The sequence below is a fragment of the Tenrec ecaudatus genome, chromosome 1 (genome assembly GCF_050624435.1).
Source record: "Tenrec ecaudatus isolate mTenEca1 chromosome 1, mTenEca1.hap1, whole genome shotgun sequence".
NCBI classification, from domain to species: Eukaryota; Metazoa; Chordata; class Mammalia; order Afrosoricida; family Tenrecidae; genus Tenrec; species Tenrec ecaudatus.
Window position 1 is genome coordinate 167,529,936 of NC_134530.1, and position 25,496 is coordinate 167,555,431.

General features: G+C 44.1%; 1 protein-coding gene across 1 annotated transcript; it reads right to left on the bottom strand.

Annotated features, from left to right (window-relative positions):
- Positions 1–11,204: 11,204 nt before the first annotated feature.
- Positions 11,205–22,308, bottom strand: LOC142438034 (Fc receptor-like protein 1). Its single transcript, XM_075540764.1, has 10 exons — positions 22,278–22,308; positions 19,254–19,274; positions 17,465–17,740; positions 15,340–15,627; positions 14,919–15,197; positions 14,493–14,612; positions 12,998–13,025; positions 11,623–11,705; positions 11,328–11,399; positions 11,205–11,227 (listed from the first exon to the last, which is right to left on the bottom strand). Exons 1-10 carry the CDS (start codon positions 22,306–22,308, stop codon positions 11,205–11,207), a joined length of 1,221 nt encoding a protein of 406 aa, XP_075396879.1.
- Between the last annotated feature and the right edge of the window lie 3,188 nt (positions 22,309–25,496).

Consider the following 25,496-nt stretch of genomic DNA (forward strand, 5'->3'; position numbering starts at 1 on the left):
TGTTGAAAATAATTGAAAGGTTTGACAACATGGCAGAATATAAGGTTAGCAAGTAAAAATCAATCAGATTCTTATATAATAATTCAGAGAGTGCTGAAAGAGACATCAGGAAAACAGCACCACTTACAATAGCCACACAAAAGATTAAATATTTAGGAATAAGCCTAATCAGAGAAACAAAAGACTGCTACAAACAAGGCTGCAGAACTTTATTACAGGAAAACAAAATAATTCTGGGCTCCTACTTAACTCTAGCCCCAATCCAAGGACAGTTGATCTGAAAGCATGGCCCTGCTCGATACTCCCCTTCATGGAATGATCACTGAAGATAAAGGTGCTACAGCAAAGTGTGATGAAGAAAGCAGATGGTGCCCGGCTATCAATCAGAATAGTGTCTGGGGCAGCATTTCTCAACCTGCAGGTTGCCACCCCTTTGGGAGTCAAACAGCCCTTTCACAGGGGTCGCCTAAAACCATTAGAAAATGCATATTTCCTATTATCTTAGGAACCAGAACACTATCCATCTCCAGGTGGGTCCGCCCACATAGGAGTACCGGGTGTGAAGACTGTTACCCATGCTACACCATGCTTCAAGACAAAATTTCATTCTTTTTTAATTAGAAATAAATATTTCACAATATAAAATTATATATTGTTTTTGTGATTAATCACTATGCTTTAATTATGTTCAATTTGTAACAATGAAAATACATCATGCATATCAGATATTTACATTATGATTCATAACAGTAGAAAGATTACAGGTATGAAGTAGCAACGAAAATAGTTTTATGGTGAGGGGGTCACCAGAGCATGAGGAACTGTATTCAAGGGTTGCGTCATTAGGAAGGTTGAGGACCACTGGTCTAGGGTCTTAAAGGCCTGTATTCAGACAAGAATCTGTCTAAGTGAGGAGAGAACTAAGTCCACATGGAAGAAGCACACTAGCTTGTGTGATCCAAAGATGACAATAACAAAATTCAAACATGACAAAGGGAAGAGTATCATAGCTAAAATCATGAACACCCAATTTGTAGAAGGCTATGGAGGACAATGGGAGGCCAAAACCTATCTGCTGAGTATCTAGATAGATTAAGCCTCTGGTAGGTCCCCTCTAGTCACAGGAAAGAGTCTCAAACAGCCTTACTCTCAGACAGAGATCCTTGACATCTTAATTATGCTGGATTGAAATTGGTCAGTTTATCTTCCTCTTGACCCAACCTGAATTTGTTCTAGGTGCAAGTATCTCTTGCTGGTTCCATGACCAAAAATTCTTGCCTGGTTTTTAAAGTATTGATGGTAGTCTTTTTTTTTCTTACTCGTTGTTTGTATTTTTAACTTTATAGTATTATTATTTTGTCCTTATCACTTTATTTCATTTTTGTTTTCTATTGTTTCTATTGCTTTTTCCAGTGTGTGAAGCACAGAAAAAGATGCACAGAGACAATCCCTGCTGCAAGGCGGATGTAGGGGATGTAGGGGTGAGGTGAAAGATAGGGACTGTGAGGGGATTTCAGGAGTAAACAATGCATGTGGGAGAGGGGAGAGCACTGGAGCTGATGGTGATTACACAACTTATTTTAAAGGCAATTTGACCATGAAAAAAATTCTCAAATTGATTGTAGTAATAATTATACAATTCTTCATGACTGAACTATTGAATTTTATGATATCTGGATTATGTGACAATGAAAGTTAAAAAAAGAGAGAGAGACTTAAAAGAAAGCATCATCTAGCCTTGTGCAAATTGCATAATCTGACATCATTTGAGGATGAAGAGTGTAGGGGTGGAGTCTAGCCTGTCAATCAGGTCATAGCCAATGAGACCTCTATGTGGGCATGGCCTTCTCCTGAAGATTCTGGGAACTCCTATATTTCCTCCCTGGAGGTGGGAGACACAATCTCTCTCTGCACTGACTCCCTGAGAGATACTCTACTGACAAGACACATGGAGCTATGCCCTGGAAGCTGGAGAAACCACATGGACCTACCCTGATGCAACCAGACCTCTGGAGCCACACAGAGACCCCTGACAGTGCTGAGATGCTTACAACGCCACTGGATCCACAAGACTTTCCACCCACTGGTCTGTGATCCTTCTACATTTGGCGTTATTGCATGTATTTTGTGATTCTGAAGAGGACTTTATAGATTGGTATCGGACATATGGGCTCATATTGGACATCTGGACTTGGTCTGAACTGGTCTAGGATATTTTCTCAATATTCAATTGCTCTTATATATAAAGCTCTCTCTCATACACATATGAGTGTCTATGAATTTGTTTCTCTAGTCAACCCGGACTCACACAAGCCTGAAGCTGGACACCTTGTAGATCATACTCATCAGCCTGTTGAACTGTTCCTTTTTTTAAAACATAAATACTACCCCCAAATTTTCATATATCTTGTTTTTTAATTGCTGTTGCTTGCAGAAAGAAAGCAGTTCAATTTAAAGGAAGGGAAGGAAGGAGGGAGGGAGGAAGAAAGAAACCCAAAGAGACACAAATGAAAGACTATCCCATGTTCATGAGTAGGAAGACTCAATATTGTGAAAATGCCAGTATCACCCAAAGCAACCTCTAATACAATGCAATTTCAATCCAATACAAATCCTAACTTCAACCTTTAAAGAAATGGAAAAATGAATTACTAGTTTCATCTGGAGAGGAAAGAGACCCAGGATAAACAAAGAACTCCTTAGAAAAAATAAATAGAGGCCTCATACTACCTGACCTCAAAGCCTATTACATGGCCACATTAGTGAAAACAGCCTGGCAGTGATACAATGGGAGGCGCACAGACCAATGGAACAGAACAGAAAACCCAGAAATAAATACACCCACCTAGGACAACTGTTCCTCTAGAAATGGCCAAATACTGTCCAATGGGAAAGAGAGAGTCTGCTCAGCACATCGTGCTGGCAAAATTGGATTTCCGCATTACAAAAAAAAAAAAAGAAAGAAAGAAACAGGACCCATACCTCATCCCATGTACAAAAATGAACTCAAGATGATCAAAGACCTAAATGTAAATCCCAGAGCTATATATGTCATCACTGAGAAAACAGGGACAAATCTGAGGACACCATTGCAGAACGTACACATATTATCAATATATTGAAGAAAATAACATGGAGAAGGTCAAGTAGATGACCGGAACCTACTAAAAATAAGACACTTATATCAAAGACTTCGTCAAAAAGGTAGAGTCCATGGACGGGGAAAACAAATCTTTAGCAATCACAACATGGACAAGGAACCATTGTCTAAAAGTTATACAATATGGAAAGACCTCAATAAAAAAATAATAAGCCAATTAAAAAGTCAGCAAAATACATGAAGAGATAGTTCGCCAAAATTGACATTCAAATGGCTAACAAGCACATCAAAACAATCATGAGATACCACCTTACACTGACAATGACAGCCCAGTTCAGAAAACAACAAATGCTGGAGAGGGTGTGGAGAAGTTATAAATCTCATCTGCCATTGGTGGCCCTATAAACATGCACAACCATTGTAGGAAGCAACGTGGTGTACCTAAAACAACTGGGAATGGAACTCCCATGTGATTCAGCAGTACTCTGCTGTATATCTACCCTAAAGGGTAGGACATGACACAAACTGACATCCCCGTGTTCTTGCAACACCGTTAACAATAGCAAAACATAGGAAACGGTCCCCCAAACCCATCAGTAGAATGATGGCTAAAGAAACGTTGGTACAAACCCAATATGGAGTGTTGTGCATGGTTGAAAACGACTGATAAGACTACGAAACACCTGACAACAGACATGAACCTGGAGAATGTTAGGCTGAGCCACGTTAGTCAATCACAAAAGGAAAAATATTATAGGAACCAATTACTGTAAAGACAGACACCAAGATAAAGACAGACATCTGTTCCCAGGTCATGCAATCATTTAATGGGGTCTTCCACGCCATGTGGCGAGGTGACTGACATACGGTTATGGTACATTTATCGCTCCCTTATTGGTACATCTTATAAATCACATCTTCAGAGCACTCGCCTCAGCAGGGGTCAGGTTTTGTTTTTGCTTTTTAGGGGAGGAGAGGGACAGGACCCAATAGCTCCTGCCTTACAGCATTGTCCCATGGTCACCCCAAATGAATAGGCACTCCTCTAATGGTGATCAGTGAATTTGAATGAGAATTCATAACCAGAGTTGGGAGGGGGGATGTCTGTCTCTGCAAAGACGATGTCAGTTCTATTGATGGATAAGTCAGAGAGTGGCAGCCTGCCCTTGGGGAAAATACTAACATTTTAAAGTGATGTAACAATACTTATGCAGACTCCCGGTGGGAGAATATTCCAAGTATTTTCTTGCTAATTATGCACTTTTGACCCCGTTTCTTTTTAACCTTTGCAAACCGGGCTGCGTGCTAAAGATGGCCTGCATTTTAGGTCTTTTCTTCTTGAGGTGGACAGCATTCTTCATAGATCACGCCAGAACCATGTCATTTGCAAACCCCACTAAGGGAATCACACTTGGCCTTTAACACCTGCTTCAAATTAAAGGAACTGAAATGCTCCTTCTGACTTACAGCCGAAGCACTCTACTGTGAGAAGCAGCCGGTGGCTGCTATCCCAGGGCCTGGGTTTGAAAGTCAGAGGACTTTGGTTCAGCTATCTTGCTTTTGAGGTTGTCGAGTGGTTGGCAACTTAAAACTACCATATAGTCGCTATGTTCATACTTCCTTTGCTTCCTGTGACATGTGTTAGTCCTGCAGACATAATTTTGCCTTAGCAAATGAGTGTGATTGAAAATGTTGCCTTATGTAACCCTCATTGCTTTCTCTTTTTTCTTCAAAAATGTGGGGGCTCTTACAGCTCTTATCACAATCTATCCACCCATCCATTGGGTCAAACACATCTGACATATGTTATTATCATCTTTTGCAAAATATTGTATTTCTACTTGAGCCCCTGGCATCAGCTCCTCATTTTTTCCCTCCCTTCTTCACCCTTCCTCCCCCTGTCCCCTTGAAAATTTATAAATTATTCTTTCTTTCTTTTCATGTCTTACACTGACTGCTGTCTCCTTTAAACCACTTTTCTGCTGTCAATCCCCCTGGGAAGGGGACCATACATCAATCATTGTGATTGGTTCCCCCTTACTCACTTCCTTATCCTTACCCTCCGAGTATAGCTGCTCCCCTTATTGGTCCTGGGGGGTTTATCTGCTCTGGATCTCCTGTGTTGCAAGCTCTTACCTGTACAAGTACACATGTTCTGGTCTAGACAGATTTGTAAGATAGAAATGGGGTCATGATAGTCAGGGTGTTGGGAGGAAGCATTAAAGAACTACTGAAAGGATGTGTGTTTCGTCAGTCAGTGTTACACTACACCTTGACTGACTCATCGCTTCCTTGTAGCCCTTCTGACAGGGGGTCTCCAATTGACTACTGGCCACCCTCATTGCTTTCTTAAACAGTGTTTAATTACTTAAATTTTAACTTGTGTTAAGTCAATAGCCCATATATGTTAGTTTTAAAAACTTCCCCTTATATGTAAATTTTCCTTTCCTCAATAGTACTTTAAAATCTATATCATTGCCTAGATTAACGATTCTATTATTAGAATTATCAAAGGTCTCAAAGAGTTTGCTTACATTGTTTCTCAATGAACTGATAATGCTGCCTCTAAAGTGGACCAGGAACACATATAAACTTTAGATATGTGAATGGATTTTGAACTTGCATTTAATCATAGGCCATTATCTAGGAGCAACTAGTTCTTATAATGTAGCTCCGCTTAATATCTGCGCTCATGAAGTGATCACTGAAGATATTGGTGTGATCACACAGTCTGGTGAAGACATCAGATGATGTTCCGCTATCAGAAAGAATAACATCCGGGTTCTTAAAAGCTTGTCTTAAAACAAGCAGCCATATAAATGAGGTGTCAGCTAAGTCTACCTCAAAGAAGCACACTAGCATGTGTGATCCAAGGATTGTAAATATAAAATCAAAATTTAGAGGAAGGAATGGTCTTAGAGCTTAAATTCTGCAGAAGGCTATGAATGACAATGAAACCCAAAATCCATTTTTGGAGCTTCGATATGGTTTAAACCTCCACTGAACTCCCTCAGACAGTTAATCAGCAATGTCAATAGTCTTTCCCTCCCAGAGAGTGCATTGGAAAGTGGATTAATGGATATATAGTTAAATTAACATTTAACATATAATCATTTGTTTTCCCTTCTGACTAATTTTTAATTTGATCCGGTTTCTATTATCTTTTTTTTTTTCTTGGATTGGGATTTTTCTGTTTTATCTTGTTGTTGTTGGAGTTTTTTGTGTTTTTCTAATCTAGGACAGGTTATCCATAGAGTAAGTAACTAGATTAATAATTCCTAAGGATTAGTGCAGGAGAAGTTGGGGGCAGTGGGGTACAAGAATAGGAAAAATGTCCTAAAATTGATTGTGATTATTGCACAACTTAAAAAAATACAGTTAAATCATTGAATTGTAAAGTGAGTGAGTTATATGGCAATGGAATTGTTAATAATAAAATTAGGGAAAGTAAATAAAGGTAAAACAAGAGAGTGAAAACACCACCTTGAGTACACATAACCTGAATTTAGAGACCATATCAAGAACAACTTGGACACATTGGACACAAGTGATCTAAGACCAGATGAACTGTGGAATGACGTCAAGGACACCAGTCACAAAGAAAGCATACGGTCATTCAAAATGCAGGAATGAAGGAAAAGGCTAAAAGGATGTCAGAAAACTTATCTTGAATGTAGAGAAGATAAAGAGAATGGGAGAAATGAAGAGGTGGAAGAGCTGAATGGAAAAGTTCAAAACAGTGTGAGGAGAAAAGAAGAGCCTCGTAACGAAGTGTGCAAAGCACTGGGTTCCAAGCGGCAAGGGGTCCGAGCACGTTCAGCTACGCCAAGGTGAAAGTCTTGAAGAGACATTCAGGTCTTGAGTTGCAATGTTGAAGGATTTTGTGGGTAAAATATTGAAGATGTAGGAAGCATCAAAAGATGATGAAAGGGGTTTAAGTTTTTCAGGAAAGATGGAAGAGACAACGATAGTTACAGTCGATGGACTCTTGTGAATATCTTCAGGTGCCCTCTGAAAGGAAAGGGGAGGGTGCCCTGGAGTCATCATTGTCAATTCCCCCAACCTTCTCTACTCCCTTACCCTCAGTGTCAGATAATATTAACTCTTCCCCTCCCTCAACATCATACATCACATCCCAGGAGGTGACATACATTCTGCCCTGTTTTCAAGTTGGTCAGGCCCCTGGTATGAACATTTCCTACATGAGTTTGTAGCTAAGGAGATGCCAGGGAAAGAATACAGCCACTCCTAGATGTTTGGGAGCAGCTTGGTGTGCCTGGGACAAAGCAGTCACCTTGCATTCTTTGAGAGCCAGCTACAACTTTGGAGTCAGTGGTTTTGAGGGCAGAGGAAGAGCACAATGACTCTGTCGGGCAGGTGAAGGTCAGTGAACCAGACTTCATGGCAAGCTTTTCCCAGGCAGTGATGCTGCGGTCGGTAAGGACTAATTGATATTAAAATCAGAGAAGATAAGCACAGCTGCAGCTGACACAATTTCATAGTGAGACCTCAGTTCGATGGTGCCACTCAAGGGTCTGGAGATGGTGGATTAATGGAGATGGTGGTCATCTGCTCAACTGACTTAAACCCACTGACAGCACAAGCGTGGGCATGGTAAGAGTAGCACCTCAAGTAATAGAAATGCCTAATATAAATGTTTGCGATCTAAGCACATCTAAAGCGTCAGTTGGCCTCCTAGCTTGTTCTTGCCAAGAGACATCAAGTTCCCAAGAATCTGATGGAGTATTTTACAACTCTAACTAAAAGAAGCCAAAATACCCCAACTCAAGCTTGGCCAAGTTCTGGACCATAAAATGGCATCCTCCTTGGATAGCTATGTGACACCCTTGCCACTAGCTTTCCAAGTGGTGATTTTTTTAATTATGAAAAATGAGGGTACAAAGATAATTACTCTTTCCTTTATTGAGTCCAAATACCAATGATTCTTCCCCAAAGCACATGTGATATCTGTGGAGCTTTGGGCAGGCATTTATTTTGTGACTTTGCCCTACAATGATAGAAAAACAAGCGACCTTCTTTAGAGTTTGTTTTTTTATATACCACAATAAAGAACACATTTTCAGTAAAATGACGGGGAAAGGACCATTACAAGAGGTAGCACATGAAGGGCACTGGAGGAGAAGTCTAAGCTGCACGGAGGCATGAGTGCAATACAAGACTCCAGAATTAATGAGATCCCAATGGAAATGTTTCCAAACCTGGGGCAGCTGTGGAAGCACTGACTAGCTTCAGCTGAGAAATTGGGGAGACAGTTATCTGGCCAACTGACTATAAGAGATCCATATTTCTGTCCATTGCAAAGAAAGGTGGCCCATTAGCATGTGGAAACTATCAAATAATTGCATTAATTTTACGTTCAAGTAAAATTTTGTTGAAGATATTTCAAAAAATATTGCAGCAGGACATTGACAGCTGCTTGAAAGTCATGCCAAAGTCAGAAGAGGGTGTGGAATGGGGTAGATCCATGCTGACGTCAGAAGGACCATGGCTGAAAGCAGAAAACACCAGAAAGCTGTTTACTTTTGCTTTATTGGCTACCCAAAGGCAATGAACTATGTGGATCATAGCAAACTGTGGAGAGCCTTGAGAAGAATGGAAATTCCAGAACACATAATTGTGTGGAACCTGTATGTACATCGACCAAGAGGCAGCCCTATAAACAGAATAAGGGACTATTTCATAGTTTAAAGTCAGGAAAGGTGTCTTGTCAGAATTGTATACTGTCATCGAATCTATTTCATCTATGTTCTGAGCAATCATCTGGGAACCTTGACGATATGAACAGGAATATGGCATCAGCATTCGAGGAAAGCTTTTCAACAACCGTTGATATGCAGATGATGCAACTGTGCTTGCTAAAAGTGGGGGAGACTTGAAGTACTTGCTGCTGATCAGTAAGGACTGCAACTTCAATATGGATCACAACTCAACACAGAGAAAAAAGAATCCTCACAACTGGACCAATTGATAACATGATACACAAAGAAAAGATTGAAAATGTCAGGGGTTTTATTTTATTTGGATTCACAATTAGCACTTAGGGGAACATCAGTGAAGAAATCCAATGACATATTGCATTGGGCAAATCTGTTGTACAAAACCTCTTTAAAGGTGTTAAAGAGTAAAGCTATCACCGAGGCCTGACCTACATCACAGGGTTTTCCATGACCTCATATGTATGCGGAAGCTTGACAAAAAAACAAGGAAGACCAGAGAAGAATGGATGCATTTGAAATATGGTGTTGGCAAAGAATATGGAAAGTACCACGGACTGCCAGAAGAACAAACAAAACTTATTTGAGAACAATAAGCAGATGCTCTTTAAAAGTGAGGATATTGACATGTCCTCTCACAGACTGTGGCCATGGCGTCAGGAGAGACCAGCCCCGGAAAAGGACATCATGCTTGGTAACGTAAGGGGTCCTCAGGAAAGAGAAAGACTTTCAGGGGGGGTGTTGATGCAGTGGCTGCAACAATGGGCTCACAATATTGGAATAACTGTGAGGATGGTCCTGACCCAAGCAGTATGTCTTTCTGGGGTTCGTATGGATCGGAACGAACCTGATGGCAACCTAGCAACAATGTATGGCTGATATCTATGGGGTTCAAGTGCACCAGCTGCTGTGCAGGATGAAGATCAGATTCTATCACCCATAAAGATTTAAAGTCCCTGAACCCTGATATGGGGTAGCTGTGAGCTAGTGGCTTAGTAGATTATGCACTCGCCTCCTAACTCCAACTCACCACCTACTCCATGGACAAGACGAGGCGGTCTGCTCCTGTAAAGATGTATAGCCATGGAAACCCTAGGGAGCAGCCCCCCACACAAAGGAAAGCAACACCCTGGAGAAAAGAACTGCATAGATATTAACTCACCTGTCCCCCAGGAAGTGTCCTTGAGGTTCCTGAAGTGAAGGAAAGATAACTGCAGTGAGACGCCACTTATATTTAAAGTCCTTGTCTAAAGTGGAAGCCTAATGAGTTAGTTAGTTTATTGTGCCAACCTGGCCGATAAACACATGTGAGGTTAATTGAAGGGCGGAGGGATAAATGGCTCAGTGAAGCTCGCCTTTCTAGTTCTCAGGTCTGTTGCTTTGTGATGGTGGGACCAGGGTGCTGCTGCCTTAGCCAGTTCCCTGTTTCAACTGGCAAGGCTCACTTCCTACAAGACATCCCCGAGGAGAAGCTGCATGGACCTATCCCGATGCAGACCTGGGTGCTGGAGCAGCCGTGTGGAGACCCCTGCCAGTGCTGAGATGCTTACACATTCACTGACTCAGCTTTCCTCCTGCAGTTGGTGTCCACGTGTGTTTTTTGTGAGATGGAGGAGGACTTTGTAGATTGGTGTTGGACATACGGATTAATTTTGGACTTGTGGGTTTGGGCAGCACTGCGTTGGGATATTTTCTTGATGTGCACTTACCCTTTATATAAACTCCCTCTTAAACAAGAGTTTCTGTGGATTTGTTCCTCTAAAGTACCCAGACTAATACACCCAATATAGGCTTCTTTCTCTCCTACATTTCCCATGGATTGATTTCCATTAATATCTTCTGTCTATTAAGAAATATGATCTTCTTTCTGCACAAAGGAATATTGACAGTCTTGGAGTGGGGAATAAATACACTCTTCAAGATATGAGAGATGTTCATGCAATGTGAAAGTGCTGAATCCACCATGTTGGGGGTGGGTGGGATGGGTGAGTGGGGAGTCAACAGGAAAATAATTAAGCAGGGGCCATAGGCTCCCTTGGGAGGATGTGGGGCTACTTAAAGAAAGGAGACAGAAGCCACCATTCAGATGCTGTCCTATGACATTAACTTCAAGACTAGCAGCTGCGGGCGGCTGCCAGACCAAGATCAGCTTTCACATAAAAGCAGTAAGGCTCTTTGGGGAAAAAAATTCACTGCCATCGAGCTGATTTGAAGTCATAGTGGCCCTATAGGACAGAGAATAAATCCCCTCTGTGAATTTTCAAGACTGTAACTCTATGGGAATAGAAAGTCCTGTCTTTCTCACTCGGAGAGTCTAGTGCTTTTGAACTGCTGACCTTGGGTTCAGCACAGAACCCAACACAGAACCACTACACCACCAGGGCTTTCAGCTCTAAAAGCAGAAGCAATGGCTCTGCTATGCATAGCCATTAATGCTCCTCTTGGCTACAGAAAGGCAAATATCAGATCTAAATGCACTCCTCGTGTCTCACCTGCTGCTGGTTCCCGTTCCTGTTGTAAAGAGCTCACCAGGGAGTAAACATCATTCTTTCTTACAGAGTTTACTGAAAGGGGAGAAAGGGATCGTCAGGACACAGTCCTTCCTTCATGTTATTCCTCTTACTCCAGACCCCTCCACCCACGGCAGTTTGAAGACAGATGGATCATTCACGAAGATTTGCAGAGGGGACAAGAGGACAATGGAGACAGGTCACGCTCGCAGTTGTCACCCCGCATTTCCCCAGCTCATTCTACACATTTGAGCCCAAGGCATCTGGGAAGCCTCACCGTTCTCATAGACAGGCGGCAGCGGCAGTGACGAGGGTGCGTTCAGACAGTTAGACTCCTGGGGTACAGGACTCGGAGGGCTCCTGCAAACAGAAACACTTGTCTTTATTTGGGGGAAAGTGCAACATTGAAGGAGAGGAACCTGCTAAAAAGTGCCTTGAGTAGAACAACATCAATTCATAGGCAGATTGGCATCTGGATGACACAGCTGTATGGGGCAAGTCACCATCCGGATGGCTCATTGGAAACTCTTTCTTGTTATGGTTAGCTGCTGGCATGTCAGCTCTGAGTCATGTGCCCTGATAACATAACACATTGCCCAGTCCAGGGCAGTATTCCTGATCGCTGATGTGTTTGGGTTCATGGTTGTGGCTCTTGTGTCAATCTCCCCTGGAGCATTTCCTTCATTGTCACTGACCTTCTATTTTACCTCTACCCTAAAATACTTTAAGATCCTCAAGATCTTTTCCTATATCCATGCCTCTCAGCACTTAACAGAACAATTCTCAGATCTTCTAATGGAATGAATGTATGATTCTGGCCCAAAGCCTTGTAACATTCCTACTTTTACATACGTGGTGTGGTAGTTACATAACCTGGTGTCAATTTGGGACTTGATAAGAAAAGAGTGAAGGGGTGGAGTCTAGGCTCTCAATCAGATCATAGCCAATGAGGCCTCTGTGTGGGCATGGCCTTCTCCTGAGAATTCTGGGAATTCCTGTTTTTCCTCCTTGAAGGCAGGAGACAGACTCTCTCTTTCTCTCTCTCAGCTCACTCCCTTGAAGACTCTACTGGCAAGACGCATGGCACTACACTGATAGACCCAGTGCCCTGGGAGCTGTAGAAGCCACATGGAGACCCCTGCCAGCACTGAGATGCTTACAACGCCACTGGATCCAAAACTTTCTACCCATTAGCCTGTGATCATCCTGCATTTAGCATCACTGCATGTGTTTCGTGAGTCTGAAGAGGACTTTATAGATTGGTATCAGACAATGTTGGCTAATAACTGACCTATGAGCTTGGACTGGCCGGGGTTGGGATGTTTTCTTAATGTACAATTATCCTTTATATAAAACTCTCTTATACATTTGATTTTCTATGGATTTGTTTCTCTAGTCTACCCAGACTAACACACATGCTGATGGAGATAAATTAGGAAGAGAGTTGAAAGAATTGTAATTAATCATTTAATATATCCATCTAACACCAGAGGATATAACATTGTAAGTTATCAGTGGGAGAACTTTGGAGTGACTGTGTTAGATATAAGATAGGATAAGTTCATGACAGTGAACAATTTAATTTTTTTAATTCAAAAATGTTAACACTGGTTCCTGCATTATTGGCATACACAGAAAAAGTAGAGGCTCACCTGAGTGGCTCCCTTGCTGATAGTCTTCCTGCAAGACAAACAAAGAATACACATGGTAATGGAGGGAACCTTCACAGTGGTTTGTGACTAGGCATAATATGCCTAGTGTCAGAGACTCATCTGTGACTGGATCCTCAGTGAGAACCTAAGGGACAGCCTCATGATTATTAGGCAGAGATTTCATTTCACAGATGAAGAAACTTGGGTACCCAGTCATTAAATAGACGAAAGCTCACAAAACTCGTTTGTACCAGAGCTAGAATTTTAACCTACGCCTCCAAACCATCCAGCCTGTATTAATGTTTGTTTCCATTTTTGCAACCCAACCATCTAATCTTATGATAAAAATACTTGGACATAGGTGCCAAACCCAAATCAAACTCCACTGTCATTGGGTTGATTTCTACACATAGTGACCCCCTAAGACAGGGTAGAACTCTCCCTGTGGAGTTCCAAGACTGCCACTCTTTACGGAATTATAAAGCCTCATCTTTCTCTCACAGAGTGGTGGGAGGAGGCTTCAAACTGGAGACCTTTTTGGTTAGTAGCCCAACCCATAAACTTTCAGATGGAGCAAAGTGCCTGACGGTGCCCGAACACTTGACATTTAAATATAAATCTCATATTGTCCTCTCAACCAATTTTCAACTTGCTTTGGGGCAAACAGGAGACCAAGGCTAAACATGCAAATACATATGTGGCTACCAATCGTGATATAGCTACCAATCGTCACTAAACTTTCGGTATGCTGGTGAAAAAGGAAAGAAAAAGACAAGTGTAGACTCATTGGCCCATGGAAGCCCCTTAAAGAGATAGCATCTCAGCTGAGAGGTTAGAAAGAACCCTCACTGAGTACGAAGTGTAGAGCTGGAGATGCATGTGTCAGGGAAAAGGGGGAAGTGACTAAGAAAGGATGCACTGACTAGAAAGAGGAGATGGTCAGTATAGCCGGAGCTCTTAACTAGGAGTACCACTCTTCCGTGATTGTTGCTAGTTACCGTTGAGTTGGTGCCAACTCATACTGACCCCATGTGTGTACAATTGCACTCCCAAGGTTTTTCAAGGACTGTTATAGCTCAGAAGTAGATCCCCAGATCTGGTGAACCCATAATCCAACTTTTGACCCAAATCCACTTCTGAACCCCTAATCCAACCTTTGACCCATAATCCAATCTTTCTGTTAGTATTCCAGAACTGAAGAAGGCTTCCCATTTCTCTTCTAAGAACTAATTATTTTTTTATTTTCTGTATAAAATACACACTCACAGAAGCACAAGTTATCAGTTGAACCTGAACGGATAACACACAAGAGGGAGAGACTCCTCTGAGAGCGTTCACCAATGTTATTCTGCCTTACTGGGTGGGTGTGAGCCGCCCCGTAGGCAGGCTGGTTAGCAGGAGACGATCACCGCGTGCGATCTGCACGTGGCAGATCCAGTCTGTCAGTGGAAACAAATACTGCGCTAACAGAGTCCCAGTTTCTACAAATACTAACCTCGGTTTTTTCTCTTGATCCAGGAGCAAAATAGGAGGACTGCAGTGGTGGCGCCAAGGATGCTGAAGAGCCCGACAATGACTCCTGACGTAAGAAGTTCCCTTCTGTTCTCCGTCGGCACTGAGAGGGGGAACTGTGCAGAACCTTGGGAGTTTGGAGAGCAGAGCTAATGAGTAAGGAGTCTACCCTTCCTAGAAGATAGCCACCGAGTTACCTAGTGGTGATTAAAAGGCCATGTTGACAAAAGTTGAAGAGAAGCACCGGCATTCTTGTCCTCCATACCCTCCAGATGCAGTGCCCACACAGCATCTGCAGAAGCCTGTCTTTGCTACTACCCCACCAGCAGCACGGTGACAACACCAACATCGCTTTGCCAGAAAGTCGGTAAAGACATGGACCAAGACAGTTCTAAAACCTGAGCTATACCTGTGATGTTGAGAGGCACATCCTTGCTATGCTGGGCCCCCAGGCCATTGTCAGCCTCACAAGAGTAATTTCCAGAATGTTCTATAGTCAGAGAGAGGTTGAAGGATGCTCCTCCTCCAGAAGAGGCCCAGCTGCTTCCTAAGGTGACATTCTTGTGATAAAACTGGTACTGGATCGGAGGAGAGCCTCTTTGGACTTCACAATAAAGCTCTACCGTGTCCCCCGCCATAGTCTGAGCCCGAGTGGTCCTGAGGGTGATCACTGGGAGAGACACTGGAACTGAAAAGAGAAAGATGGCCGTCATTGGCTCCCTTATATAGGACAGACACGTAACCCCATTTGAACTTCCTCAAGGTGCCCCAGGGGAGACATGTGGCCCAGCTGGAGACTTGCTGGTTGAGATAAGAGTAATGGAACTTACTTCTGACCGTGATGCTCACCAGCCCACTGACTTTGTGGCCATAGCCATTTCCAGCTGCACAGTAATAGTGCCCAGCATCACTCTCCCTCGCTGGAAAGATCTCAAACTCTGCCGTTAGGGACCGCTGGGCCTTTGTGCCCAGTTGTAAACCCATGGCCCCTTTGTACCAGAGGAAGGTGATGTTTCCTGTGCCTGTGGCGACCGAGCAGACAAGGATCAGCTTCTTTCCTTCTGTCACCTGCCCTCCTGGAGGCTGTGTTTTCAAGGTTACGTCAGAGACAGGGACCCCTGCGTGAACAGAAGATGACACAGGAGGATTCGTGAGTAGTAAGGATTTCAGGGGAAGGATGTAGGGGTGACAGTGCTGAAAGCAAAGGCTTTGGGTGATGTCAGAGATTTAGATTGTTGGAGGTGAAGAAGGTGTACGCGATGGAGGGATTTTCTGCTGATGGTAGTGATGTCTGAAAGACACCCTCATGTGACCCTGGAGGAGGTAGCATCCTCACCTCCCTTCTGGGTCAGTGTGACTCCAAGAGAGAGAGGGGGGGGGGGCTCAAATACATCTCCAGGGCAGCTCCTTCCCCCACGAGAGCAGAACATAGCAAACAGGGAAGACCAGCTCAGAGAGGACCTACATTTTCCAAGCACACCAGTGTAGTGGTCAAAAGTCCTGGTTTCAAATCAATCTGTGTTTGAATGTTGATTCCAATTCCTACTTGCTGTGTGATATTGATGACCTCACTTAACTTCTCTGTCAATTTCTTATCTGCAAAATGGAGCTAATGGTGATGATAATCATCTCCTACCGTTCTGAGGATTCCATTCGATAATGTATACAAGGACAAGGACCGCTACATGTGGTTGAAGATTGGTCATTTGGGGGCAGGGGGTGGTTCTGGTCCAGTTTCACCAGTGTTGAGTTTGGAGCAAATTTAGGAAATCCCATCCTTTGGAAGTAATAGACTTTGCTTTTTGGCACAGTGGGTAAGCCTTTATCTGGGAGTGGGAGAAAATATTAGAAGTCTCTGCCCTGAAATGGAGTGACATGATTCAAAATCATGAACATCCTCTTTTCTATTTCTCTCAAAATCAAGCTCTGGCTGGTCTTCCATAAGCCATTTTCCATAACTTTATCCATAAAGCCTCTTACTACTCAGTCAATTTTTCTCCTTTCACTGTACCTTCTACTAAAAAGTCAACCATACACAATATTAAACAAACAAACCAACATGAAAATCACAACCATGGAATCAATGCGGACTCAGAAACCCTGCGGGGGTTCTGGGACTCTGACTGTTGATGGGAGCACAGAGTCCACTCTTTGTCCCACGGAGCTGCTGGTGGTTTTGAATTAATGGCCACCACATGGATCGCAGCCTACCATGTAACCACGACACCACCAAGGCTCCCCATACAACACAGCACTGCACATGGTATTCAGGGCGCTGGTTGAACATCAGCTTCTTATTGTCGGGGGCCATGTAGGTATCTTAGGCAACAACTTCTGCACACACCCTCCCGCAGAGTGAAACTGTGAAGACACACCATGTTTCTGAAGGAGTCTTGTGTGCCTGAAGGACAACAGGATAAAGGAACATCTCTGAAGGAATCAATGATGGATATATATGTGTGTGTATATGTATATATTCCTTTAAGATATTTCATCCACAAGTGTAGGGTAATTTGTTATGGTAATGGGGCTGTGTCAACAGAGTGTGTTCTAAGCCTAATCATGTCTGAGTGAGGTAAAGAACAGCTTTGACATAGAGACAAGCAAGCACGCACAGGAAGGTAGATGCCCTGCGTTCATCACCCAGAGACTAAGGAATTCTGAAAGAGAGCAAAATCCTGCCCCAGGCACATTCTGAATGTGACCATCTAGCCTCCTGAACTATGAGAAAATTCATTTGTTTCCTAAAGCTATGCCCTTAGGTGGGGGGGTGGGGGTGGCGCAGGGGGTGTCACAGCACCACTAGGAAACTAAGACAGATCTGATCGGGAGGGCCAGGTACATCTGGGAACAGGCTCCCCTCCTGGCAGTGCAGAATACAGCAGCCAGGAGTAGCCGGGCTTGTGCCACTGCCCCTCTCTACCCGCCCTGGCCAACGACCCCGCTGGCACTCACTCTGCACCTGTATCTGTAATGGCATGCTCCGGAAAACTCTGGTGCCTGCTCCCTTTGTCTCGCAGTGGTAATATTCCACGCTGTTGGTCCACGTGGTGAGAATCTTGAACTCTGAGGAGCTGCTCCAGGCCTGTTGCAGGGCCTCCCCATTTCTGAAGAAGCGGAACTCAGGAGGAATTTTGGACGTCTGTAGGGGTTGCTGGAGCTCACAGGTCAGGGTCATTGAGCTCCCCTCTGTGGGCCGGGAGGGTCTGGCTTTCAGATGCAGCCATCGCTCTGCATAGGAAAACGAAGCACTGGGTTACGAGGTCCACAGCTGCTGGGCCGTGGCACTTTGTGTTAATAGAACTCCGAAAACCAGCTGGTTGAACACGCAGACTCCCCCTTATATGATCCTGTCACAGTGGCTTGTGTCCACTCTGTACACCCCCACCGCAAATGTGCATGCACACACACACACAAACACACACACAGCCCCTGTGCAGCAGCATATCTTTCCAGAAGGCATCCTTCACCTCCGACTTGATCGTTTCTTTGTGTGGAGTTTCCATCCTTGGGTGGCACAGGCAGTGAAGCGCTTGGCTCCGACTGACTGAAAGCTGGGTGATTCCAATCCACCCAATGGGCTCTCAGGAGAAAGGCCTGGCCATCTTACCAGGCACAGCCTTGACAGCCCTACGGAGTGCTTCTGCTCTGACACACACAGGCTGACCATCCGTTGGAGCCAACTCCACCACACTTTTTGCTTTGTTTTGCTTTGCTTTCAACCTTCTCCTCTCATGGGGGTTTGGGGGAGGGGGAGCGGGGTAGGAAACAGGCCTGGCCTTTCTGCGAGGACTAGAGCTCAGTCTCGCAGCCCAGAGCTTCTTCCAGATCTTTCCCAAGCTCAGAGACGACCTGGCCAATCCTCGGTGACAGACTTTTTTCCTTCATCTTTAGCACAATTCTTGGTTCTGACCTTAGGCTTGGATTAGGCACGTGCTTTTAGGGCCTGAATAAACACATAAAGCAGGAGTCAGACTTGGGCAAACAAGGGACTGCAATACCGAATGTATTCTAAAACTCTCTTCTGACACGAATTCTAATCCAGGAGAATTTCTGCCACCATTTCCTAATTCTTAAAGTTGAAGAATCACCTCTTTAATTGATGCACAAGTAAACAAGTCTGACAGTCAATAGATGTAAAAGTGCCTTAGTGGAAGATCCCTATGGTGGGACCTTGCCCTCCTCTCCTCTTGTGGGTAAGGTGAGACTTTGAATCAGGATCATTGTATAATTTGTTTGCATACACCTGAGTCTGAAAGAGAAAATGTGCTGGAGTAGCAGGTGGCGCAGAGGCTCAGGCTAGTGGCACCAGAAGGAGGCAGCAGCAACTGTGTCATTTAAGGTGGGGACTGGGGATTGACTGGAAGGTGGCTGCCTGCAGGTGTCATGCACCCAGCTTTGCACCCCTGAGACTGGGAGGGCAGAAATTCCCTGGCATCAATTTTCAGCACCCTTTGCCTTCCTTATACAGGAAATTTCCCCAACATAAGACTGGGCTTGAGAAGCTCGGAGGAAGACCTGCTCACCGGCTGAGCGTGCACATGTCAGTGCAGAGACTGGAGCAAATAGAACAGTCCTGGCCCAAGGGAATGGCTGGTGTTTGCTCATCTCCGCAAGGCCACCCGGGGGTGTGTCTTGGGTGAGCAGAGGCTGCTCAGACAGCCATCCACTGGTCTCCCGTGATGACTTGAGTGACAAGGCGCCCACAGACCACGAAGAAGAACAAACAGGAAGTGCAACTCACCAGCGGGTTCACAGAGGGGAGCTGGAAGACAATGCAGCGGGGATCAGTAGAGAGCAGCGAATCCTAAGCAGACAGTTTAACTGGGCCATCCACCCCCCTTCCCCCGTCCTTGCCTGGAACTACCCACCCTCCTCCTTAACTCTCCTCCCTCCTCCTCTGCTGCCCTTTCTCCCTCCTTGACCTTCCTCCAACTGCTTGTTCCTTCTTCCCATTCCTGCTCTGTTTTCTTCTCTCTCTTTCCCCACATCCCACATCACCCACAAAACAACAGGTGGTGCTTCTTATCTGATCACAGTGTCATTTGCGGTCCCTTGTCTTCATCTGGGGTTAGGAATTGGTGCCTTTGCTTTGAACTACTTAGCAGTTCGTTAAGCCCCTCACTGCCAGCTCGCAAGCGTTCTCTCTCTCTCTCTCTCTCTCTCTCTCTCTCTCTCTCTCTCTCTCTCTGAAGTCTCCATGATCCAGCTGAAGGCTCACTGTGCATAGTAACAACACAGACCAAAGTGGATGGGCTCATCTTCAAAGCAATGGTACCCTTTATTTACCCAGTTCAGACCAGGATAAGCTTAGAGACCAAAGAAGGAATACAGATCTCTTCTAAGATACTATCCAGGATCAGACCTTCATATTTTGGCATAAGGAAAAGCTGGGGGCAGTGCAAGCTCTGCGGCCAGATAGTGTGTAATTAAATACTGATTCTTTGTCTTGCAAACTTGGTGAGCCTGAGAAAGATATTTCATTCCTCCGTGGTTTCCTTTTTTGGCTTGTATCTCTATTTTACAAGATAAATACATAGAAAAGTTATGGAGAAAAATCGTTTAAATTTTGGGGTGGTACCAGTCCAGGTACACAGTCAAGAGGCCTGTTTGGTAAACTGTGTTTAAGACGCTTATTTCCCACTTGAATGGCAGTTGCCCAGAAGAAGGGTTTTCGAAAGAGGACTCAAATCCGGAGACATCAATGTGAGAACCTAAAGTGGCCAGATAATGTTACTGGGGGACGGATGCATGGATTAGAAGTCTAGGTATCAGCCTTCCAGAGGGCAGTAAAAGGATGACAACTCATAAAAGATAAGCGGGAACCAGCAGTTACTGAGTTAAAAAAGTAAACCAACAGTGTATGGTGTTCCAGAAGCCAGGTGAAAACATGTTTCAAGAATAGGGGTACCAAACAATCTTGGGAGACCTAATAAAATGAGAAATTGGAATTATTCTCCCGGTGGGGCAACTTGGAGGTGGTTGGTAATCTTATGAAGAGCAGTTTCTGTGCTGTGGCGGGGATGAAATGTTGATTGGAATGGATTCAAGAAAGAACGGGAGGGGGCGGCAAAAGAACAGAGACTTAAAACTGTTTAGAAGTTGTCAAGGGTTAGGGATGCAGAAAAAATTAAATAAAGGCATGAAGAAATTTTTGAAGTGATAAAATAGTCTATAATTTGATTGTCCTTGTGGTCACATGTCTCTAGGCCTTTTTCAAAATTCACAGAAAAACTCCTTTTCTGGCAATGCGCATTTAAAATGAATGTTAAAAGAAAAGAAGGGAAGGGGCAAAGTGAACGACTCGCCGACAGTTTTGTAAATGGAGATAGAGAAATGACGCAGGAGATGGAAGAGACCATCAGCTCCTATTTCCTATGTTTTCAGATAAAAAAGTATCATAGCATGTGTGCATAGTCCTAGGGATAATAAAGAATGGACAACTCATTTTATGATGGGACAAAGTTTTTAAACTGCAAGAGGACCAGGGACCCAACGCACAGAGGAGAACCCTGTCTTAGATAGAAGGCCCAATGACAGCCAGTGCCATTGAGGCGGTTCTGACTCTGGTGACCCGATGAGAGAGTGGAACAGGCCCCTAGGGTTTCCCAGGCTAGGGGTGTCTGTAGCATCATCCCGCCTCATCTTTCTCCCATGTAGAGTCTCAGGGGGGTAAACTGATGGCTTTCCTGTTCATCGTCCAGCTTGTAACCCACCGTGCCACCTGCACTGGGAGGAGAGACGGTATATTGGTAGAAAGAAGGCAAGCTACAGATGGGAGTCCAGATGTGCCTAGGTAGGTAGATACGGCAGTAGGAGGATGAGAAAAATTCTTTTCTGATTGCTTCTATTTTCCCAGGGATACATGAAGCAAGACCACAGATTAAGAGTTGAAAGGAGAGTTGAAGGAGAAAGAAGGTCCACAAGAGTGGTCACCAAGAAAACTCGAATGAAAGTTCACTCTTAGAGTTTTCCGTGAAATAAATTGTATCCACTCTTTTAAGAGGAAGAAGAAAGAAAGAGAAAATCATGGGAATGTGTGCAGTACGAAAGTACAGCAGACCTTCCTGAAGGGCGGGTCCTACGTGTACAATGAGATCCGTCCGCAAGACTATGTCTTCCACATTCTACCCTTTGGCACAAGTGCCAAGCACGAAGAGGAGTGGCAATTCAGCAAGTGCTGTGGAAGAGGGAGAAGGATGTCACCAAGGGAAGCTCATCATGGCAAGTGACAAAGTCTAAGAACCGAAGACATGGAGAGGAGGGATTGACAATGAAAGGTGGACCTGGTGAGTTGAAGATGCGGTGAAATGGAGTGTGAACTAGAGTGGATAGGTAAGTGGTGATGAGGGAAGTTGCTAAAGATCACGATTTTGGAAGCGGGGCCGTTGTTAGTAATAGCAAATTTGAAGTTTTGACAATAGGTGAGGGGTGCAGGAGGACCACAGAGAAATACTCTTAATAGTAATAAAGGAAACCATCAAGCAGCCAAATGTTTGCATAAATTATATTTATGGCTTTTTAATCAAGAGCAAGGATAGAATTAGTAGTGGAAAAGAGAGACTAGGCACTGTGATAAAAACTGAAATGAGAGCTTTCTTTGATGGCTTGCTGGTATCTTCCTGCCTGACCCGAAATCCCATTTTTGAAGTAGAGCCCTGAGAAATCCCAGGAAGCATCTTGGCCCTGATCAATGCCCACGGAGCTTTCGAAAATGCGGTCCCCAAGGGACAGGGTCCTGTGCTCTGCCCCGAGTCAGCCTACTCACCGCAGATCAGCAGCAGGAGGCTCCGCAGCATGGGGACCAGGTCAGGAATGTTAGTGGAGATGTTCTCACATCAAAATGATCGTTCACTTCAAGGAGCAGAGTGTATCAGATTTGAGGAAGTCACGATCGGAAGCGACCATTCAGCATAGGTTTACAAAAATAGACGAAGGGAGAAGACAGGTCTAGCATAGCTCAGTATATGCAAAGGCTGATGTTACGCATGGGTGTAGAAGAGTTGAGAAATGGCCAATCACCGATTTTTCTACTGTGGAATTTGAGAAATTTTTTAATGTTCCTCTTTTATAACCTGGTCAAATTCCACAAATTGGGTGTGGTAGTGTTCTTATTTCACCTTTCTTCTGCCAGTTTGTCATACTGTGATGGGATGCATGTGGCTGTGATGTTGAAAGATAGGTTTTTGCTGTTCCAAAGACCAACAGGGTCACATGAGGCACAGGTTTCCATGGAGCGTCCAGATTAAGACACACTACAAAGCAGAAAGAGAATGTCCACTTCTGAGGGCTTAGCCATGGTAAAGAAGCTTCTAGATACATGAATTATATTTATGACTGTCAAAATACAAGCAAGGATAGAATTAGAAGTAGAAGACAGACAAAAACTATGTGATGAAATCTGAAATGAGAGTTTTCTTTAAAAATATAACAGGGAGCCACCAGAAATTCAATGCAGATTCCGAAAATGGCACAGAACGAGGGGTGTCATTGCAAACGTCTGATGGATGTGGGGTGAAAAAAAAATAAAGATACAAGAAAGATGCTTGGATGTTGTTGACCGTGCAAAGGGCATTCAATTGTGTGAGAAGAACTGGGAATTCCAGAACATTTCACGTGCTCCTGCAGAACCTGGACCTGGACCAAGAGGCAGTTGTGTGAACAGAACAAGGGAACACTGCATTGTTTAAAACCAGGAAAGGTGTGCCTCAGGGTTGTTGCATCTCACCCTACTTATTCAATGTGTGTGCTAAGAAAATAATTTGAAAAGCCGGATTATATGAAAAATAATTCGACACTGGTGTTGCATCCTTTTGCCATACTTATTTAATCTGTATGCTGATCAAATAATCTCTGTGTTAGTCTGGGCACTTTAGAGAAACAAATCCACAGAAACTCTTGTATAAGAAAGAGAGAGTTTTATATAAAGGGTAAGTGCACATCAAGAAAAACATCCCAACCCAGTGCTGCCCAAGCCCACAAGTCCAACATTAACCCATATGTCCAACACCAATCCACACAGTCCTCCTCCATCTCACAAAACACACACATTGATGCCGACTGCAGGAGGAAAGCCGAGTCAATGAATGTGTAAGCATCTCAGCGCTGGCAGGGGTCTCCACACGGCTGCTCCAGCACCCAGGGCTGCATCGGGGTAGGTCCATGCGGCTTCTCCTCGGGAATGTCTTACAAGAAGTGAACCTTGTCAGTTGAAACAGGGAACTGGCTAAGGCAGCTGCACCCTGGTCCAATCATCACAAAGCAAGAGACCCGAGAACTAGAAAGGCGAGGCTCACCAAGCCATTTATCCCTCCACCCTTCAATTAACCCCACATGTGTTTATCAGTCAGGTTGGCACAATAAACTACCTCATCTGAACAGCTGAACTAGGTGAAGAACAACATAGCATCAGGGTTAGAGAAAGACTCATTAACAGTCGGCGATATGCAGATGGCACAACCTTGCTTGCTGCCGGCAGGAAGGACGTGAAGTACTTGCTGATGTAGTCCAGGGACCCCAGCCTTCAGTATGTATTGCAACTCAATGTAAGGAAAACTAAATCCTCATAACTGGTCTATTAAACACCATCATGATAAACCGAGAAAGGACTGAAACCATCAAGCAATCCATTGTGCTTTGATCCACAATCACTGCTCATGACAACAGCAGTCAAGAAATCAAACAACCTTACATTTGGGCAAATCCGCTACACAGGACCTCTTTAAAGCATTCAAGAACACGGATGTCACTTTGAGCATGTAGGAGCCTGTGTGAGGCTGGGTTCTCTACAGAAGCTAAACCAGGGCTTGATGTTATATCAAGTGGCTCACGTGTGGTAGAAGTAGTCTGGTTAAATCCAGTCTAGTTCAAATCCATAGTTCAGCTATTAAGCTACTTTTAAAAAATCATTTTATCAGGGCTCTTACAGCTCTTATAACCATCCATACATCGATTGGGTCAAGCATATTTGTACATATGTTGCCGTCATCATTTCTAGACATTTATTTTCTATTTGAGCCCTTGGTTTCAGCTCTTCTTTTATCCCTCCCTAGCCCTCCTCCCCACTTTGTGACCCCTTAAAAAATTATAAATTATCATTGTTTTCATATCTTGCACCAACCGATGTGTTCCTTCACCCATGTTTCTGTTGCTCATACCGTTCAGTGTGGGGCGGGGGTCAAGGGGGTCGATCAGTACCATCAGTTCCTCCTTCCTCCCCCTACCTGCCCCCTACACATCTGGTATCACTGTCCAATTTCTGTTGCTGCGGGGTTTATCCGACCTGGATTCTGTGTGTGGAGAGCCCTTGTCTGCACCAGTGTACATGCTCCAGTCTAGCCAGAACTGAAAGGCAAGACTGGTCATGATGGTTGGAGGTGAGGAAGCCTCAAAGGATCAGAAGAAGAGTGTGTCTCCTTGGTGCTATAGTGAGACCTGTTTGACTCATTCCTTCCTTGTGACTCTTATGTTAGGGTATGTCCTCTTGTCTACAGATGGGTTTCGGGTCTCTGCTCCAAGCCCCTCTTTTTCAACAATATGTTTTTGTTTGTTATTTTGGGGCTTTCTGACGCCTGATCCCACTGACACCTCATGATCTCACAGGGTAGGGTGCTTCTTCCATGTGGACTTGTTGCTTCTCTGCTAGATGGCAGCTTCAGGCCTTTAAGACTTAAGATGCTATATCTTTTGATTGCCAGGCACCATCAGCTTTCTTCACCACATTTGCTTATGCACCAATTTTGTCTTCAGTGATCATGTCAGGAGGGTAAGCATCACAGAATGCTTGGTTGTTAGAACAAAGTATTCTTGCATGGAAGAAGGACTTGAGTAGAGGTCCAATGTCCACCCACTTCCTCAATGTATTGCCATATGTACATAGGCCAGTACCTCTATTTTTATGAGTTAATATAGTTACATATTTACACACCTATCTTTCTACCTCTATCCATAGCTTTGTTTCCTAGATCTTTACTCTGATTCCTTTTCC

Excerpts from the sequence above, each read along its gene's own strand:
- LOC142438034 (XM_075540764.1), bottom strand. The coding sequence starts at position 22,308 with ATGCTGCGGAGCCTCCTGCTGCTGATCTGCG. Across the intron at positions 14,613-14,918 it reads TGTGCCTCTCAACATCACAG|TGCCGACGGAGAACAGAAGG; the intron begins GTATAGCTCAGG and ends TCCCCCTCTCAG. Across the intron at positions 11,228-11,327 it reads GGAACGGGAACCAGCAGCAG|AGCTGAAAGCCCTGGTGGTG; the intron begins GTGAGACACGAG and ends TTCTGCTTTTAG.